The sequence below is a fragment of the Triticum dicoccoides genome, chromosome 4B (genome assembly GCF_002162155.2).
Source record: "Triticum dicoccoides isolate Atlit2015 ecotype Zavitan chromosome 4B, WEW_v2.0, whole genome shotgun sequence".
NCBI classification, from domain to species: Eukaryota; Viridiplantae; Streptophyta; class Magnoliopsida; order Poales; family Poaceae; genus Triticum; species Triticum dicoccoides.
Window position 1 is genome coordinate 318,560,708 of NC_041387.1, and position 22,052 is coordinate 318,582,759.

Below are 22,052 nucleotides of genomic sequence, written 5' to 3' on the forward strand. Positions count from 1 at the left end.
AACTTTAAGAAACTGACCCCAAAAACTTTCAACCACTTGTGTTCACCAAATTGCAGCGTCCGACTACATCCATTTCATACGTTTAAAACTGAGCCATAAATTTCGTATCCAAAATAGTAAATTTGACCCAAATAATAAAGCAACATATCTGTGGATAATGGAGTGCTTTTGGTTTTCAACCAAGATTAGGGCACACAAGTAAAGACAATCTAGGTAAGCATTTGGTACAGATGGAATCCTAACCAAACTGCACAAGACTAGGAAGATCAGCACTTGCAATAATTCAGGAAGATTCAATGGCAATAAAAGCTAATTTCAATGTGCTATAACAATACAGTCCAGTGGGGTAAACATCTAAAGAATAAATAAAAAACTGTACACCGCCATATCTTAAATCAACGACATTAAGGAAACATTCTATAAACTTTATTAAGACTCTGAATGATGATTCTAAAAGAGTAAATGTCAAACTATAAGTTCATAAAAAATCAGCAATAACTGAAAAGTAAAACTTGATATAACTACAAAATAAAATTCAACTGTTAACGAGCTCTCCTTGTCTATGTTTGTTTCTGCCTTGAAGATATCTGGATAGGAGTAAACTGTAGAACGAACGAACAAGCATCACCCACCAGGCTGTCAATTGTGTCCTCCCATTTCTCATATGCTTTGAAGCCTATGAAAATGAGAGGAATACCTATTGTTGCATGTAAATTTCTAATGTCATTAGTAGTCATGCAGATGATGCATTCACTAAAATTTAGAAAGCGAAGCCTGAAGTTACCTATTTTAAATGCAGCCTCCGAAGACATAGCACCAAGGATGCTAACAACCAGTAGGAAGAATACCACCTGATGAAGAGAAAAGTGAACTCAGTTAGACATTAACATAAAACGTATGCCAGGTGTCAGTACTTAGCACAACATCAACTCATCAAGTATGTGAAGTGTACAAATATAAAGCATGAGATTATATCATGCCTTGAGAAAAAGTGGCCAATCATTTCCCCTACAAAGAGATTTTAGCACACCAACTAATGAGTTCCATGATGAACTGACTGAGCAAGCAATATGATGTGCCTCCACCTGTGAGATGTGGAAGTTTGAGGGCTCAAGTTTCTCAATCTTGTGGCCAAACCTGCAATAATTACCAAAATCGCAATTTAATAAGTGGAACACTTGAGGAAATGCTAAGAGATGATTAAAAGACCCCAATGCTGTTTAACTATCTGGTAGCGGCTATATATTCAGCAAAATAAAGCAGAATAAGAGAGGACCGTACACATTTGCAGGAAGCATGCCATGAATGAACAAGAACAGTGCTGTTAGTGAGAAAATTTTTGCCATTGCTGTGATAATGGTGTAACCACATGTGAATAACTGGTAGTAGATAACAGCCAATAGTAGTAGCACTGTCATTGTTTGCTTCGAATCTTCCCAAAGAAGCGTTTTTGCAACTGAAAGTAATTAGAAAACAATTAGTAAGGATAGCAGGAGGAGGGGGAGGCAGATTGAGTCATACCATTTCCATTCCCAAGCAAAATCGAAGTCTTTGATATACTCCTTTGATTCTGAGCTTGCATATGGGAATACGACTCTATTGTTCTTTTCAGACCATCCTGAAATTTCAAAACAATATGAATTGCTTATAGTTGAACATTCATAAGAGAGAAGTAGGAAATGAACTGAAATTGTTCTTCAAATCATCCCACTCAAAAACACATCAAGTCAAGCAAGGTCATTAATGAAAAAACTAGAGGACATAGTAAAACACCTTGAGTGATACAATGGGTTCATAACCAAGCTGATCTTTCGCTCTTGAGCAACTGAATGTTCGATTGCATGAGAGGAGCCTGATCCTTGACGGTGTCAACTGAGGAACCTTCATGCCATACTTGCAGAACGACTTGTAAGTCCATTCCACCACATGAGCCAATGGCATCATAACAGAGACAGGAATTTTTATTGAAGGCCTACACAAAGGTCAAGTGCATTAGTATGCTGGTTACCAAGTCACCCAAATAAGTATGGAAGAGAACAATGATCCCTGATCCTTAAATGCTTACATAGGAGAAGAGATATCACTCCAGATACGTAAGCGAGTTGGTGAAATAAATCTAGGGTACTGGAATGGTAAGACCTGAGAGTCAATTCAAGATACTGACAGCCTTGCACCATCCCTTAACAGAAAAGTCTACAATGGAAAGGTAAATATTGTATAGGAAACTTGGGATGCATACAATTACAAATTGATATGCTCCTAAATGATCAGTTTACCAAACTCAAAATGTATCTCAAATTAATCATCAAAGTGCAGGAGCATTTCAGCAAACATAAGCTAGTCATTTGATACAACCAAAGTAGATTTTTTAAGTCTATTGATGTGAATACCTTTGATATCCAAGACCATCTAGAAGCAACGACATGAACTCCCAGAACTTTATGGGCTCCACATTTGTCACGAAGTAGGCCTGGAAAAGGATCAGAAATCATGACACTGAATCTTAAATGTAAAATGTTAGTGAAGGGCCTTACTTTTCCAGCAGCTCTCTTTGCACCATCTTCAGATGATAGAGTTTTATCCGCACAAACATGGCCATAGGCAACGTTTTCGACGTAGGTGAAATCATAATAGTTGTTCCCATCGCCAATTATGTACTGCAAATGATTTTAATAGATAGTATTATCTTTTAAGAAACCAATTCAGAAATAAAAAAATAAAGTGCTTCATTGTGAAGCTCGCTAACTCCGCCTATGTCTTCTAGGCATAGCCGGTCCCAAGCCCGGGTAAAGGAGGAGAGTTGTGATAGGCTTGGCGAGCCAACGTAAAAACTAGCCAGTCCCATAGGTATGAAACCGATTTGAGCGAGAGTAGTACTAGGATGGGTGACCTCCTGGGAAGTCCTTGTGAAAGAGTTTCATATCTAAGGGTTGTGATAGGCTTGGCGAGCCAACGTAAAAACTAGCCAGTCTTTTGGGTATGAAACCCATTTGGGCGAGAGTAGTACTAGGATGGGTGACCTCCTGGGAAGTCCTCGTGAAAGGGTTTCATATCTAGCCTACCCCAACTTGTTTGGGATCAAAGGCTTCGTAAGTAAGTATTGTGAAGCTCGCTACAATATAGAACAAAATGAATTGAGAAGCCAATTCAGTATCTTTAAAGCATTTGTTTTGCCTGATACAGTGATGTAATTTGTGTAATTGCGTTACTAATGAAAAACAAGAGGCATCCAAATCCATCATTATGGGAATTATCTATGTATAAATATCAACATGTGAAGATGTATGCATTTAGGCGGACTCGTGAATTATAAACTTAGCATACTCAAGTTTACAAAATTACACACATGTAGCAGTTCTTACTTTGGACTTGCCTGCCCTTGCCGCAGCAACCAGAGAAGGAACCAGTAGCTTATCACCGGGCCCAAAAATGCTACTTGGGCGTATACAACAAGTAAGAAGCCCATCCCTACCATTAGCTCTCATCACCAATTTTTCTGCATCTGCCTTTGTTTCTGAATACGAATCATTAAACTGGAGTAAGAGAACATCTTGTCAGTAGTCGTACATAAGTATGACCAAATGAAAACAGAAAGGATGTAATATGAGAAAATTCCTTATTTAATAGTCTTAAATTTTCTTTCCCTATTTGACACTGAAAATACTCCGCCTATGTTGTCTCAACATAGCTGGTCCCAAGCCCGGGAAAAGGAGGAGGGTTGTGATAGGCTTGACGAGCCAACGTCGCCACTCTTATGGAGATGAAACCCAAAAGAAAACCGTTGGGTCGGAACCCTCTCAGCAACGTGCCATATCGGAACCCGGGTGTGGTGTCAAATGGGCAAGGGCCGGGCCGTCACCCCCTGGTGACGCGCCGTATCTTGATCTGGATATGGTGACAAGTGAGCAAGGATCAGGTCGTCGCATCCTTAGTGGCGCGCTACATCGACACCTGGGTGTAGTGGAAAATGAGCAAGGGTCTTCGCATTTGACTCGACGAGTGCGGAGGGAAAGGAAGCTAGCTGAGCCTAGGAGGATCTATTTAGGTAACTGAAACGTAGGGTCCCTGACAGGTAAGCTTCGGGAGCTAGTCGATACAGCAATGAGAAAGTTGTTGATACCCTCTGCGTCCAAGAAACCAAATGGAGGGGACAGAAGGAGAAGCAGGTGGGGATACCGGCTTCAAGCTGTGGTACACGGGGATGACTGCAAACAGAAATGGAGTAGGCATCTTGATCAACAAGAGCCTCAAGTATGGAGTGGTAGACGTCAAGAGGCATGGGGACCGGCTTATCCTGGTCAAGCTGGTAGTTGGGGACTTAGTTCTCAATGTTATCAACGCGTATGCCCTGCAAGTAGGCCACAATGAGAACACCAAGAGGGAATTCTGAGAAGGTCTGGGAACATTGTTAGGAGTGTACCTATTGGTGAGAAGCTCTTCATAGGAGATCTCAATGGCAATGTGGGTACATCTAACACAGGTTTTGAAGGGGTGCATGGGGGCTTTGGCTATGGCAACAGGAATCAAGGAGAAGATGTATTAAGCTTTGCTCTAGCCTATGACATGATCATAGCTTACATCCTCTTTAAAAAGAGAATCGCATCTAGTGACTTTTAGTAGTGGTCAACCCTCTAGCCAGATTGATTTCATCCTCTCGACAAGAGAAGACAGGCGTGCTTGCCTAGATTGTAAGGTGATACCTGGAGAGAGTGTTGTCCCTCAGCATAAGCTTCTGGTGTCTAACTTCCGCTTTCGGATCCGTGTCCAACGGGATAAGAATGCCAAAGCAGATAGAACGAAGTGGTGGAAGCTCAAGGGGGATGAAACTCAGGCGTTCAAGGAGAGGGTCATTAAGGAGGGCCCTTGGAAAGAAGGAGGTGATGCAGACAATATGTGGATGAAGATGGCGACTTGCATTCGTAAGGTGGCCTCAGAGCAGTTTGGAGTGTCTATGGGAAGTAGAAGCAAAGCTAAAGATACCTGGCGGTGGAATGATGATGTCCAGAAGGATATTAAGGATAAGAAAGATCGTTTAAGACGCCTTTACCTAGATAGAAGTACAAACAACATAGAGAAGTACAAGGTTGCAAAGAAGGCCGCAAAGCGAGCTGTGAGTGAAGCAAGGGGCGGGCGTATGATGACCTCTACCAGCAGTTAGACACGAAGGAAAGCAAAAGGGACATCTATAAGATGGTCAAAATCCGAAAGAGGAAGATGAGGGATGTCGACCAAGTCAAATGCATCAAGGACGGAGCAGACCAGCTCCCGGTGAAGGACGAGGAGATTAAGCATAGATGACGGGAGTACTTTGACAAGTTGTTCAATGGGGAGAATGAGAGTTCTACCATTGAACTGGATGACTCCTTTGATGATACTAGAAGGTGTTTTGTGCGGCAAATTCAGGAGTAAGGATGAAAGGAGACAAGGCGATGAGCCTTGATTGTATCCCCATTGAGGTGTGGAGAGGCCTCAGAGACAGCGATAGTATGGCTAACTAAGCTTTTCAACATCATTTTTCGGGCAAACAAGATGCCAGAAGAATGGAACTTTGTGTCCTTCAAGAACAAGGGTAATGTTCAGAGTTGTACTAATTACCACGGGAATAAACTGATGAGCCATACAATGAAGCTATGAGAGAGTCATTGAGCGCCGCTTAAAAAGAATGACAAGCGTAACCAAAAATCAGTTTGGTTTCATGTCATTTTCTTGGTATGACAACTTATGGAGAAATACAAGGAGCAAAAAAGAGGACCTGCATATGGTGTTCATTGACTTGGACCATAAGATACCGCGGAATGTCATGTGGTGGGCCTTGGAGAAACACAAAGTCCCAGGAAAGTACATTACCCTCATCAAGGACATGTACGATAATGTTGTGACAAGTGTTCGAACAAGTGATGGCGACAATGGTGACTTTCCTTGTTAAAGTAGGACTGCAGATCAGCTTTGAGCCCTTATCTTTCTGCTTTAGTGATGGATGAGGTCACAAGGGACATACAAGGAGATATCTCATGGTGTATGCTCTTTGCGGATGATATGGTGTTAATCGATGATAGTCGGATAAGGGCTAATAGGAAGTTAGAGCTATGGAGACAAACCTTGGAATTGAACGGTTTTAGACTTGGTAGAACTAAACCTGAGTACATGAGGTGCGGTTTCAATACTACTAGCCACGAGGAGGAGGTTAGCCTTGATGGGCAGGTGGTGCCTCTGAAGGACACCTTTCGATATTTGGGGTCAATGTTGCAGGAGGATGGGGATATTATCGATGAAGATGTGAACCATTGAATCAAAGCCGAATGAAGTGGCGCCAAGCTTCTGTCATTCTCTGTGACAAGAGTGCGCCACAAAAGCTAAAAGGCAGGTTCTATAGGACGACGATTTGGCCTGCAGTGTTGTATGGCATTGGGTGTTGGCCGACTAAAAGCAACATGTTCAAGTTCAACACTTAGATGCACATGTTGAGATGGATGTGTGGCCACACAAGGAAGGATCGGGTCAGGAATGATGATATACAAGATAGAGTTGGGGTAGCACCGATTGAAGAGAAGCTTATCCAACATCGTCTTAGATGATTTACGCATATTCAGTGCAAACCTCCAATAGCTCCAGTGCATAGTGGACGGCTAAATCGTGCTAATAATGTCAAGAGAGATCAGGGTAGACCGAACTTCACATGGGAGGAGTTCGTAAAGAGAGATCTGAAGGACTGGAGTATCACCAAAGAACTAGCCATGGACAGGGGTGCATGGAAGCTTGCTATCCATGTGCCAGAACCATGAGTTGGTTGCGAAATCTTATGGGTTTCAGCTCTAGCCTACTCCAACTTGTTTGGGACTAAAGGCTTTGTTAGATGCTGATATTGATGTTTGATGTGTTTTTTTCTTCCTATTTGATTTAACCAGAAATTTTATTTATTTATAGACACGAATGATTTTTCTAAGTGCAAGTTATAAGCTTAATCATGGAAATGCATGTGCATGTTCGTGCATACAATGGTTGATCAATTGATCGTGCTAAACTGCTAATGCATGAATACATTGAAGCCTGGGTGCAGCCGACTACATGCATGTACCCAGGGCTTCCGTGCTAGAGATGCAATAGCCGGTATGTACAGATACGTACATCGGTAAATAAATACCCGCTTACCGGCCGGCAAGTGCACGTACATACCCAAATACTCGAATACCCGGCCGAAGATGAGATAGCTTAATACATGCATACATTGAAGCCTAGGTGTAGCCATGCATTCAAGACTACATGCATGTCCGCAAGGCTTCCGTGCTAGAGAAGTAGTAGCCCGTATGTACAATTACGTACATCGGTACATGAACACCCGTGTACAGGCCCGCAAGCGCACTTACATACCCAAATACTTGTATACCCAGCCTGAAGAAAAATAAGAATGAACTTTCGAGATAGCTTAAGAATTGCACCTTTGGAAATGAACCGGGCCAAACGGTTGGTTCATATTACATGAGGGCAAAAGTGTTTTTTTACATGTAATTTAACAGTGTTAGGGGGAAAATGGATGGAAGTGTCATAAAGGGCATAAAATTTAGACTCTGGAGCTAGATAGGGAAGAAAAAAGGTTTTCAGTGTCGAATAGGGAAACAAAATTTAAAATGGTGTTAAATAAGGAATTATTTCATGTAAATAGGTGAAAGATATACCTTATCTGGGTAAGGCATTGATTCATCTGCATTAAAAATTCCATGAACACCATCAAAAACTACACTTGGTGAACTAGTGTAGATAAGTCGCTTCACCTTGCAATGGATACATGCATCAATGACATTCTTTGTTCCTGTGAAGTTTGTTTTACTGTATTATGTAACACGAGAAATAATGATAGGAAAAACTAATGACTCATGCAATCAACTTGGTGCCATCCCATCAGCAAATCAGTGCCATCTCCGAATTAGGAACCAAAGCTGTGAAGCATACAAATTCACATTACAAACCTTCAACATTCACCGAATAATGAAGATGGAAGTTGTTGATGGATGAGTCTGGAGCAGCCATATGAAAAACTACTTCTGCCCCCTCAAAAGCTGCAAACAAGAAACACACAAGACAGAGATGAGAACAAAGGTAGTAGGCATCAATGAACTAAATTGACTAACGCCCATAAATACCTTGCTATATCAGAAATAACTGATATGTACAAGCATGAAGATATTGGTATTCTGAACAAACTGGTAACTACTAAGGCAACTGCAAATTAACAGGGAGAACTCTGAAAGTACAATGGGTAAGTATGGAAACATAGGAATATGATTCTCGATTTCCTGGTTTTGTACCACTACTTCAATGCAAACCTAAACAATAACAACAACGCAGAAGTAACAACAGCATCTCTATCACAAGGTAAATCATGTCACCGTGAATCATTGATTCCTCCGAGTCCTACCAACTTCAGAAGCAGCCGCGTAGGCTGATAGGCACCAATCTACAGATCCCACATCCACACGGACAGGGAATCAGAGAGCACATTACCACCAAAACCCTACCCAGCCTAACAATCTGGAGAGCAAGTGGTGGATCGCACACACCTTTGGCCAGCTGGGCCTTGTCGCGGAGGTCGGCGGACGCGTAAACGGCTTGTCCTTCGCGGATGGCGGCCCCGAGGATACCCTGCTCCTCGTCTAGGTCGAGAGAGATGACTTGGGCCAGGTCGGCCACGCGCACGCGCCACTCGCCGGAGCGGAGAAGCATCAGCACCAGATGTCTCGCCGCGAAGCCGCGGCCGCCAGTGACCACACACCATCTCGCACTGGCTTCGGCCGCATCCATGTATCTGCCGCGCCGTCGCCGTTCGTCGTCGTCGTCAGATTCGAAGCGCTTATGGCGTCACAAACACTGTGCACACTTTGTGTGATATTTATCCCGTGGGTAACTGCGATCCGATCTGTGGAAGCGAATGCCACAAGAAAAATGCTACATGTACGGGCATGCACATGCTACACAAGTTTTTTTTTTTGTTTGAGACGGATGGTACACAAGGTCACAGGCCCTCTCCGCCGCCCCTCTGAATTTGACCTGGGCCCTTCCCTCCCCCTTAATCCAACTAGTAATAATGTATGTGCAATGCACGTTTATGTTAGGTAGGATATTAGTTGCACGTTATATTAGGTAAGATATATCTGTTGCACGTTAGTATTTGGTAAGATATCAATTACTTTTTTCATGGGAATGGTAGGATAATAATTACATGGCAAATTTCATAGAATAGCGTTGAGTCAAAATGTGTTTCTCTCCCTAATAATAATAAAGCACGGATTGAGTCTCTCGGGTTTATCGTCGCGGCGTTTTTACACAAAGGTCTATGTGGTTTTTATGAATTAAACACGCCGTCCCTAATTCAGTGAGTCCGAAAAAACGTTTTGTTTTTACAAAAAGGGCCCTGCATTTATTTGTATTCAACCCGCTGAAGCACAGGAGGAAAACGCATCGGGGTCTGACTGAAAACGCAAGGGAGGGCTCCTCCTCGATGTGGCGGCTCGATGCAGAACGGCGGCGGCGACTCGAGCTTGCAAAGGCTGGATCCGTGCGTGTCAGGGGTTGGGGAGGCGGATCCGAAGGCAGGGGGCGCGGGGGGGCGCCAGTGACGATGAGCAAGGCTTACCGGGCGGATCCAGGGCTTCCGCGGCTCCTGGGCAGAGACGAGACAAGGAGGTGAGGGAGAGATGAAGCAACGAAGGAAGTGGGGTGCGGCGACCTAGGCAGGAGCTCGCCGGAGCCGAGTGACGGCAAACGGGCGCAGGTGATGGAGGGATACGACACGTCGTCGTGAAATCCTTGCATGTGCAAGCGGACGACGGCGCCGTGGCTGGGCACGCGATGACGCAGAGCCCCCCGTTGCTACGTCTCCCTGTGGAGTGCCCTAAGGCCGCGGATGCTGCTCCTACACCCGCACCACCAGCCCAAGGCGAGTCTCCTCTACCTGCTTCTATAGCTTAGCTCCCACCTCGCACCATGCTACTGAACTTCTGCCCCTCAACCCCACTGCTACTCCTAAATTAGCTCGACAGCGCTGACTCTTCCATAGAGGATGGTGTGGTGTCAGGCCAGGCAGCATAACGCTTGACGAGTACATGTTCTGCAGGTGGATTCGTACTCTTCCGCTCTAATTTCTTGGTTAGAGGCAATGCCCTCATGGTGTTTGATGAATTGCTATTTCTCCACCGCCCCTACATCAAGGTGTGAAGATGGTTGATATTGGGTACAGCATGTCGCCAAAGTACATGGTTTTCTTTCTCGTTCCTTATTTCTTTCAGAAGCTCATTACTTATTTGCTTGCTAAATTTATGGTCACGAGAGATGATTGAATTTCACAATCCCTTCTATCTCTCTGTTATAATTTTGGTTTTTTGCCCTGTTATGCTAATATAGCTGGCTGACTTAAGTAGTAAAATACACCATGTCCCTTCCATAAAATAGGAATTTGTTACTGTTACATACTCATCAAAGTTACATGGTGTGCAGTTTAGAAATTTGATTACTAGGGGACTTTTACTACATGTCCAGTTATGGTTTCATGATAAAAGGAGGGCGCACCAAATGTTTGTTGAATTGCTACTTGAACAAAATGTATGGAGTTCTTGTTGCGTGCTTCAAGTCATCAACCATGTAAAATAAATCCTATAAGTTGTTCTCACCATACAATCTTTTGAACCAAATTTGTAAAGTTACTATGATATGATTATTGTTTTTGTTAAGCTTCCCTATAGATATATTGGAGCTATTAACTCTGCAAAAGCCAGTAAAATATATATATGCAGCCTTGCATAGAAATAATTCATTTTTAATTGTTATTTGGTGATTATGGGTCAGACATTGTCTGACGGTCAATGAATTACCTCTTGTGTTTCCTGGGTTTAACATCTAGAAATGGATGGCAAGTTATTTTTTATGGCATTTACCCGCCAATAAATCATGTGTCATTATAGTAATTTTTTTGTCTTATTACTAAAAGGTCTAACTGATGTGCATAAGGATCATAAGACATAAATGGTGTTGAGCCATATAATATTCACCAAGATCATAACTTTATATTTTGTTAACAAAGATCTTAATTTTATGTTTTGTTTTCGTAAAAAATCGTCAGATGATTGTCCATGATTTATATTAACATACCGGCTAGCAGCTAGGCAATCAGTTCGAGCTGAGATTGGCTTAGCTAGCTGTAACCATCGAGTTATTAGGGCATCTGGTGTAATTGATGGTGTACGGGGGTCATTGTTTTACGCTTTATGGACCTTGACAACCTGCAACAAAATTATTCCCAGTTAAATTTTGTCAAAAAATGTACAGTGTCCCCTAGAGTAATTGTCTGGTTGAGCTAATGTGTAACATGTAATATGTACATGATCATTTAATTTCAATCTGCTGCGAAATTGTTGCAACAGGTCGTGTTTGATCACTTTTGAGAAGCATCTAAATTGTGTACAATGACATTGCCTAACATGATGTGAAGAGTGGAGCCGCTTTACTATAGATTGGGAGCCGACCACGACCCGATGACCCATGGTATGGTATGTAGATGATACACCGGTGAGGCGTTGCAAGGGACCAGGAGGATCTCACGATTTTCCGAGACATGGAGGAGCTTGCAATTTCCAGGCTAGGCCTGCCCGACCTGCTGAGCATGTGGAGGACACATGCGGATGACTAGGAGTCTGGTGTTTTCTTTGCAACGAAGCACAGGAGTCCCCCGATGCAACACACACTCTTTTGTTATTGGATATAAAAATGATGCTTAATGACACATGAAGCAGGTTGTGCGCTTTTTCTTTGCCCGGTGCAACGCACGGGCATTTGCCCTAGTATAACCAATGGCAGTGGTGAGTAATTAAAGCGTTAAACGTGTTTGTTGCTCAACATTGGAGCGATTTGAACCACTAGATAAAATGATTTGACGGTCGAGATGGTTTGGATCTGCCCCTTTGGGTCTTTTTATATTGGTATATATATAGATATAGATAAAAACCTGCAAAATCGGAATCAGCCAGTAAACTTGTGCACAAAACACCTGTTTATAGAGTTTCTTATTTGTTACATAAGGCACATATTACTCCTATAAAAGATGCTAAAGTTTTTTTTTTTGAGGGAATAAAAGATGCTCAAGTACGCGCCCCAGCTCAACGACTAGGCCAATCGGGTGGCCGCCCTTGTGGAGTACATTGCGGCTAGCCGGCCCAGGCCAGACTCGCGCGATGGCCCGTTCCAGTGCCACAACACACGTGACCCTACAGCCTCGGTGTCGATGCAGTCCCCGCGGCCAGAGCGACAAGCGACAAGCGTGAGCCCCGCCGAGATGCGCGCCCGTTCTGGGCGAAATACAAGACCGCCAGAACGGCACTCGGTGGCTTTGTTAGATCCACCGTGCGACCAGGGTCTCCACCGCGGCCTCAACAACCGGCGTGGTGAGGACGCCCGCTTTTGAATCAAGCATTGGCGGGAGGAGCACCACGACAAGGTTGCAAGCCCCGAAGCCGATGGCATCGTTTACGATGCTGGGTACCTCGTGTTCATCCCCAAATTGCAACGAGTGGTCCATCCTGACAGATTCAAGCCCACTGTGCCGATGGAATATGATAGCAAAACCAAACCGGTAAAGTTCTTGCATGTGTGCATCACTGCCATGTGCGCCGCAGGGGCTAACGATCTTGTCATGGCCAACTGGCTCCCGATGGTTCTAAAGCCCAATGTTCGATCGTGGCTAATGAACCTTTTTAAGGAATCAGCGAGGTCTTGGCAGAACCTCTGCAACCAGTTTGTGGGAGCTTTCCGGGGTGGTTTCAAGCGCCCTAGGACCAAGAGCGACCTAAAGATCCACGTGCAAAATCTTGGTGAATCCATGCAAAGATACATCCAATGATTCAGCCAGGTGCAGCACACTATCCCCGACATCGATGCTGCAACGGTGATTACTACGTCCCAAATTAACGAACACACTCCTCGGATGCGCGAAAAGATGAACATCCACAACATACGGACCCTGGCTGACCTCCACCGCAACGCTGACAAGTGTGTGCGGGCAGAGGAAGGCCATGGGGTTCCTGGCAAGGCCAACCCTGGCATTGACACCGCCAAAGCTAGGACGTCTGGTGGTCCCGGCAAGAAGCGGAACAAGAACCAGAAGCGGACTGTGGTCTTCGTCACAACGCTCGGCGTCCAGAAGCCCAGGGACGATGGGGCGGCAGATACCGTGGCAGTTGCCGATCGTGGCGGCGGGCCATAATGCACATTCCATCGGAGTGCCTCGCATGACCTCAAGGAATGCCATGAAGTGAAGGCTTTCACTGAGGAGTAGCACAAGAATCGGCTAGAAGCTAAGAAGAGGCGGGCCGACCAAGTTAGCGGCAACACTGCCGGTGACGGCGGATGTGGCAACTGCCACCGTCCTCCACGGGGCCACAACAATGATGACAATGACAACGACGAAGACAAAGAGGACGAGGGGGTACTTGGAAGCTCGGGATGTCATCTACGTTCACGGGGGTACCTTTGTGCCCTCCTCCCAGCAAGAACTCAAAACGCTTGCCCGGGAGGTAAATGCAGTGCATGTTAGTGTGGAGGCGGTGCAACCACTCAAGTGGTCCCACTTTTCCATGAGTTTCGATGTCGGGGACCACTCGGACCGAACAATGGGCATAGGGATCCTCCCCCTAATGATCTCGCCCACCATCAACAACTCAATGTTACCAAGATGTTGGTAGATGTCGGTGCTGGCCTCAACCTCCTCTCTAGAAATGCATTCCAAAGGATGGAGATCCCGACCACGTAGCTCTGTCCCATGGGAACATTTCAAGGCATGAACCCCGGGTCCACCCAACCTTTGGGCCAGGTCACCTTGTGAGACACCTCTGGTGGTCCCAACAAATTCCGCACAGAGAGCATCACCTTTAACGTGGCTGATATCCCATTTCCCTACAACGGCATCATGGGGCATCCCGCTCTGGCAAAATTCATGGTGGCGACCCACTACACTTATAACACCTTGAAAATGTTAGGGGCCTGGGATGTCATCACCATCAAGTCTGACAGAAGGGATGCCATCTACTATGTGGAGTTGTATCGGATGGCTACGGCTGCGATTGCTCATGAAGGCCCCCTGTGGGTACTTGGTAGAGACGGCATGACAGGCTACCTCGCAAGGCAGCGCTCGTGATGGCTCGTGATGCCTCCTTTGGAGGAGTGCTCGTGAGATTTTATCTGCCCTGCATCAGTGAGATTGCCAACAAGTTTTTGCAAGTAATGCAGCGGAGCATGCTCGTGAGGCCGCTTATGGGTATCACACGAGGAGGCAAAAGCACCAAGAACCTTGGTGAGGTGACGTGCACGGGAGTAGTCCCATGAGACAGAGCTCAGTCACTTGGGTTTAGCGGCACTGTCGGGACTGACCCAAGCGCATGCACCATTCTAGCCCCCGCTCGCGTGATACGCACGAGTGATATCGTGAGTGTGCGCGCCTCATGAAATGAGTTTCTGACCAAGCACACATAATACTTAGGAAATAAGAGTTTACTAATGCCTGAAGAGGTCTCATCACACAAAGAGAAGATACATGATGCCGTGATGCGCACGGGTCAGCCTGAGGATGTGATGGACAGGCGTCCCCTCAAGCAATCAGTCTGCCATGTTTGAGCGGTGGAGGCCCACTGGGTTGTGGGCGAGAGCTCTTGCGGCTAGTGGCAACGCAGAAAGAGAGGCTCCTGAGCGTGTACAACTCCACTTCGTTCATGCCCGCGAGGTCATGGGTAGAACTTGCAGAGGTGTTGGATGTTCCATGTGTTTGGTACCAGAACACCCTCCTCCATTTTTCCAGTCGTGTCGCGCTAAGACGGGAAGCGTGTACCACCTTGAAAGGGCCTTCCCACATGGGAGAGAGCTTGTGGAGTCCTTCCCTGGAGAGGATCATTCGCAGGACAAGATTCCTAGCTTGAAGGGTACGAGAGTGTATGTTGTGGTCGTGGTAGCAACACAGCGCCTGCTAGTACCTGGCTGCGCGGATGGCAGTCTGGCAATGCGCTTGCTCGAGGAGGAGCAAATCAGCTTCCCGCAGGCCATCCCGGTGGATCTCGTTGAAGGCCAGGAACCACGGGGACCCATGCTTGAGCTCGGTGGGGAGGACCGCTTCTGCCCCATAGACGAGGAAGAAGGGCATTTCGCCGGTAGGCTTGGACTGGAGCTCATCGAGCCAGCCTTTGCCGCAGGCGGTGAGCTTTTTGTTGAAGCTTCTTGTCTTGAGGCCCACGGCGTTGGCACGCTCGGCCTAGCCATTACTTCGCGGGTGAGCCATAGAGGCGTAGCAGATCTGCATGCTGATGTTGGCGTAGTATGTAGGATCGAAAGTATGCCTAAAAGGGGGTGATTAGACTACTTGACCAAATAAAACTCTAAGCTTTTCCCAATTTTAGTTGTGGGCAAATTTTAGTAATTAACACAAGTCAAGCAATCAACCTACACATGTAATTCTAAGAGGTAGCAGCGGAAAGTAAAACATTGCATATGAAGGTAAAGGGAAGGGTTTGGAGAGAGCAAACGCAATGAAGACACGGAGATTTTTGGCATGGTTCCGATAGGTGGTGCTATCGTACATCCACATTGACAGAGACTTCAACCCACGAAGGGTAACGATTGCGCGAGTCGACGGAGGGCTCCACCCACGAAGGGTCCACGAAGAAGCAACCTTGTCTATCCCACCATGGCCATCACCCATGAAGGACTTGCCTCACCAGGGTAGATCTTCACGAAGTAGGTAATCTCCTTGCCCTTACAAACTTCTTGGTTGAACTCCACATCTTGACGGAGGCTCCCAAGCGACACCTAACCAATCTAGGAGACACCACTCTCCAAAAGGTAACAAATGGTGTGTTGATGATGAACTCCTTGCTCTTGTGCTTCAAATGATAGTATCCCCACCATTCAACTCTCTCTCACATATTTGGATATGGTGGAAAGATGATTTACGTGGAAAGCAACTTGGGGAAGGCCAGAAATCAAGATTCTTGTGGTAGGATTGGTATATCTTGATCTCAACACATGAGTAGGTGGTTCTCTCTCGGAAAATGTATGGTGGAAGTGTAGGCATGTTCTGATGGCTCTCTCACATATGGAGAAGGGGGTGGAGGGGTATATATAACCTCGACACAAAATCCAACCGTTACACACATTTGACCCAACTCGGTGAGACCGAATAGATGAACTCAGTGAGACCGATTAATTCAAATTGTGAATGTTAGGAATCTCGGTGGGACCGACTGGAACAACTCAGTGGGACCAATGTGCTAGGGCTTAGGGCAAACCTCATCTCGGTGACGCCGATTGCATCAAATCGGTGAGACCGAAGTGAAGCAATAGGGCAACAGAGAATTGGTCAAGCCATCTTGGTGAGATCGATTGCAATTTTGGTGAGACTGAAATAATTGCAACTGATAATAGGGAGTTGGCAAGGCCATCTCGGTGAGACTAAGATCCGTATCAGTGTGACTGAACTGTTAGGGGTTCTGGCTATGGCTATGTCATATGAACTTGGTGGCGTCGGATAGTATGAATCGGTAGGGCTGAGTTGGAGTTTAGAGTTTTAACATATTTGGATGGAGAAAGTGGTTGAGGGTTTAGGAGTAATATCACTAAGCATTTGAGCAAGCAAGCCATTAAGCAACACCTCATCCCCTTTTAATAGTATTGGCTTTCCTATGGACTCAATGTGATCTTGGATCACTAAAACAACGATAAATAGTCTTGAGCTTTTGCCAATATGTGTCCTTAGCATTTTGAGGGTCCACATTTCTAGTCCATTCCATGCCATTCACTGAACTTCCTGAAATATTTATCTTGAATGGATATTAGTTCAATTAACTATATGTTGTTATGAATTACTAAAACCACCCGGGGATTAGTTGCACTTTCAATCTCCCTCTTTTTGGTAATTGATGACAACATATAGATAAAAGATTTGACAAATGACAAAATGAATGAAGTACATCGTTGCTTTGAGAAGTATGTGATAAGCAAGAGCTCCCTCTAAATTTGTGCATTATTTAAATTTCGTGTTTGAATGCAAATGCACAATCGATTAGGATCATGACAGGTCACTCTTCCATGTCACATACATCTTGGTGGAGCACACAAAATGATAAGAGTAAAATAACATGCCCTCATCACCAAAGATACAAGTGATTGATCATACACAAACAATCATAGAGATAGACATGCAGGCACATATTAAGCATAGTATGATCAAACACATGATCACACAAGGTATCTCACGAGCATAACACAAATATAGCATCAAGTAGCAACAACCAGCCAAAGTAGCAAGGCAAATATAAGAACCAAAGAAGCAAAAGACTCTCTGTCTCTCAAAGCCTATGATCTATACACTTTCTCCCCCTTTGGCAATAAGTTACCAAAAAGTTTGAAAACGTATAGTGCTATACGACACTCTAGGAATGATCTCCGGGAGCTCCCGAAGGGTTCTTCTGGCTTTGTTGCTCTGGTGTGCGTAGACGGCGTTGAGAGAAATGCATCTGCAAATGCTTCAGCTAAAGTCTGTTGAGCAGAACGAGTTGACACTGGTGGTGGCACTGTGGCAGTAGCGGCAGGAGCAGAGTGAGCAGGCCTCATGTCTGCAAATGGCTTAGCAGAAGACCTCTGTGCCCTTGGCACTGTCTGGAATCTGTTAGTAGTAGGTCTATCATCTCTGTCCTCAGCATCATCTCTCAGCTTCTCAACAATAGTTTGAATCTCAGTGACCTTGACATCAAGGTTGTACATCTTGTCTTCAACAATTCGCTCTAGGCTCTCCTGATTCTTAGTCAAGTTGGCCAGACTCTTCTCAATCCTCAGAGTAGCTTCTAGCAGATATGCGAGTTGATCTTGCTCGGTCTTGAGATTCACAATTCATGCATTTGTAGCACTTGTTGCTTTTGCTGCTTTAGCAACCTTTACCTTCTCAGCTTTCTCATGAGCCTCAACAGAAGTAGGATGCGAAGCATCCATTATAACATCATTGTCCTCATACTCTGGCCTAAGAGGTAAATGCTCTCTATCAAGTAGATATATGCCAGTTCCAACCTTGGAATTGATCAACATCTGGGTGTGGCGCATATCCACATGACCTCTTTTAGTCAGCGGATGTCCTCTTGACTGTCTCAACTATCAGACTAATAACCTTGAACTTCTATGGGATGTCAAATAGATGCAGCAGTTTGATGGAATGTCCTTGGATCATTCTCTCATCTCCAGAATTTTGCAGCAACATATGCCTCAGAGATGTAGTTGATAGTGCCCAAACCAGCAAGCAGATAGTATATGGAGCCAAACTTGTGATTTTCCAATGCTTCATCAGGAATGGTCTTGTACATGTGAGCCATAGTGTTATGGTGCATCCTTGGTTTGCCATAAACATCTATGTCATTCTCAACTTCATCTGGGGCATTGATAAGAGCAGCCCATTCTGAGATAGATGACTGGTACCTGGTGCCCTCAGTCATCCACACTATCTTCCCATATGGATAAAAGTGTGCAGTGGAGTAAAATTACATCACAATCTCATCGTTCCACTTGGTGAGCTTCTGTCAAACGAATGCATCAACTCCAGTCAACCTGAAGCTCTCATGAACATGGGGAAAGTAATCCCCATTTGCATCGATGTACTTCCAGTCAACCCACTTCATATTGCTAATGATAGGCTTCTTGTCAAGCAAAACTGTCTCATAGAAGTTCTGTGTGGAAACGATAATCAACAACAGTCCTTTTCCTTGTGGCATATGGATCTGTCTTCCTCCATAATCTCAGTCCATTGTCCTTCCTCAACTTCATGTTCTCAGCCACTGGATGATCATCATTATGGTCTAGAATTGTCACGCCCAAGATGCGACCCTATCCAAAAGGAACTCGAAGGTCCCACCAAGGATAGAAGCGCATCTTGAAGACGCTTTTGCAAGGTGGATATCTTTACATCAACATTACATAATAGTGGGGATACATCCAATACATCCAAATGACACATGAATACAACAATATATCATACATGAGAACAGCATCCGTCTACGGATGAAACACAAACAGAAGCTCAAACGACATCCACCCTGCTAGCCCAGGCTGCCGACCTGGAACCTATCCCCTGATCGAAGAAGAAGCAGAAGAAGAACTCCAAAACAAGCAAACATCACTCTCGCGTCATGATCATCGCATAACCTGCACCTGCAACTGTTGTTGTAGTAATCTGTGAGCCACGAGGACTCAGCAATCCCATTACCATGGGTATCAAGACTAGCAAAGCTTAAAGGGAAAGGAAGGGGTAAAGTGGTGAGGTTGCAGCAGCGACTAAGCATATATGGTGGCTAACATACGCAAATAAGAGCGAGAAGAGAGCAAGCGGAACGATCGTGAAGCTAGCAATGATCAAGAGGTGATCCTGAACTCCTACTTATGTCAAACATAACCCAAAAACGTGTTCACTTCCCGGACTCCGCCGAAAAGAGACCATCACGGCTACACACACGGTTGATGCGTTTTAATTAAGTCAAGTGTCAAGTTATCTACAACCAGACATTAACAAATTCCCATCTGCCACATAACCGCGGGCACGGTTTTCGGAAGTTTATACCCTGCAGGGGTGTCCCAACTTAGCCCATGATAAGCTCTCGCGATCAACGAAGGATATACCTTCTCCCAGGAAGACCCGATCAGTCTCGGAATCCCAATTTACAAGACATTTCGACAATGGTAAAACAAGACCAGAAAGACCACCCGCTGTGCCGACAAATCCTGATAGGAGCTGCACATATCTCGTTCTCACGGCACACCGGATAAGCTAAGCGTACAGCTACCGACGTAATCCAAGTTGCCAAGGAATGGTCCCGCACGGTGCTCTAGTTTGGACCAACACTCGGAGGAGCACTGACCCGGGGGGTAAAATAAAGATGACCCTCAGGCTCCGGAAACCCAAGGGAAAAAGGGCTGGGTGAGGCAAATGGTAAAACCAAGGTTGGGCCTTGCTGGAGGAGTTTTATTCAAAGCGAACTGTCAAGGGGGTCCCATAAATCACCCAACCGCGTAAGGAACGCAAAATCCGGGAACATAACACCGGTATGACGGAAACTAGGGCGGCAAGAGTGGAACAAAACACCAGGCATAAGGCTGAGTCTTCCACCCTTTACCAAGTATATAGATGCATTAATAATATAAGAGATATTGTGATATCCCAACATCATCCTGTCCACCATGGGGCAATCTTCAACTTCACCTGCAATTAACAATGCTATAAGAGGGGCTGCGCAAAGCGGTAACATAGCCAAGCAACGGTTTGCTAGGAAGGGTGAAAAAAGGTTAGAGGCTGACATGGTAATTTGGGAGGCTTGAAGAGCAACTGATAGGAAGCGCAGCATAGCGATAGAATGAAGCAACTAGCATAGCAATGATAGAAATGAGATCCAAGGTGACGGTCATCTTGCCCGAAATCCCGCAAGGAAGAAGAATGAGTCCATGAAGAAGATGAAGCCACGAAGACGAACCAAGCGTAGACGAATGAATCCTCACGATCGCAACGAAACGGGAACTATCGAGAAGAAGCACACAACAAGGTAAACACACCACACGTATACATGACATGATGCTCAACCAAGCATGATGTAAGACAAGACTACATGAAGCTATTCATGGCAAGAGATGATGCAAACAAGAGCAACACATCAAGGCAAGTTTAAATGAGGCCGGGAACAACATATAACAATTCCGGTAAGGCCTCATATGCAAATTTCAAAATTGGTCCAGATCTGAATGAACCTTATGTTCAAGTTGTTAAACAGCAAGTTAAGATGCACCAAGATGATCTACACGAGATTCTAGTCAAGTTACATATAAAGTTCGTATAATTCGGAGCTACGACCTAGAAGATATGAGCAAAACAAGTTAAACATGGCATTGATGCAAAATGCATACAAACATCAAGCAAAAACCTCAAAACAAGGATTCAACATGATAATATGAACCTACATGCAATTCTAAGCAAGTTTCATATAGAGCACACTCAAAACGGAGCAACGGTTCAACACATACACTATACAAGTTCAAAGGACATGCTGTCCAAAACAGGAACTAGGCATCTTACAAGCATCAAAACAATATGCTACAGCACCCTAACATGATAACAAAAGACATGGACATGATGTACAGGTAAAGCACGACAAAACATGAACACTGAGCTATCTCTAGAAATCACTAGAACATGCTCAAAAGGACATGGCAAGATTGCAAATAATAACAGTTTACAGACTTAACAGAAATAACATCAGGTTGCAATGTTTAGAGCTATCAAACCACATGTTACAGGAATCTATCATGGCAAACAAAGGCATGGCATAAATCTACTAATTGCATAGAACAAAAGTCCCTTACTGACCATGAGCGAAAAGGGCACAGAAAATATGATGGCACCCATATAAACATAGCAAATGATATGACAGATTCATACATGGCAGGAACTGTTGGGGAACGTAGCAGAAATTCAAAATTTTCCTACGTGTCACCAAGATCTATCTATGGAGAGACTAGCAACAAGGGGAAGGAGAGTGCATCTACATACCCTTGTAGATCGCTAAGCGGAAGCGTTCAAGTGAACGGGGTTGATGGAGTCGTACTCGTCGTGATTCAAATCACCGATGATCTAGTGCCGAACGGACAGCACCTCCGCGTTCAACACACGTACAGCTCGACGATGTCTCCCACGCCTTGATCCAGCAAGGAGAGAGGGAGAGGTTGAGGAAGACTCCATCCACCAGCAGCACAACGGCGTGGTGGTGATGGAGGAGCGTGGCAATCCTGCAGGGCTTCGGCAAGCACCTACGGGAGAGGAGGAGGTGTCACGGGAGGGAGGGAGGCGCCAAGGGCTCAGGTATGGATGCCCTCCCTCCCCTCCACTATATATAGGGGCAGGGGAGAGGGGGGAGGCGCAGCCTTGCCCCTTCCTCCAAGGAAAGGGTGCGGCTAAGAGGGGGGGAGGAGTCCATCCTCCCCAAGGCACCTCGGAGGTGCCT

At 45.1% G+C, this 22,052-nt stretch overlaps 1 protein-coding gene across 1 annotated transcript; it reads right to left on the reverse strand.

Moving 5' to 3' along the window:
* Positions 1-282: 282 nt before the first annotated feature.
* On the reverse strand, positions 283-8,899 carry LOC119296052 (3beta-hydroxysteroid-dehydrogenase/decarboxylase-like). Its single transcript, XM_037574465.1, has 12 exons — positions 8,556-8,899; positions 7,965-8,054; positions 7,674-7,807; positions 3,363-3,533; positions 2,535-2,657; positions 2,391-2,470; positions 1,774-1,972; positions 1,522-1,618; positions 1,282-1,456; positions 981-1,137; positions 785-851; positions 283-697 (listed from the first exon to the last, which is right to left on the reverse strand). The coding sequence occupies exons 1-12, from the start codon at positions 8,794-8,796 to the stop codon at positions 561-563; spliced, it is 1,671 nt and encodes a 556-aa protein (XP_037430362.1). The 5' UTR covers positions 8,797-8,899; the 3' UTR covers positions 283-560.
* Positions 8,900-22,052: the final 13,153 nt, after the last annotated feature.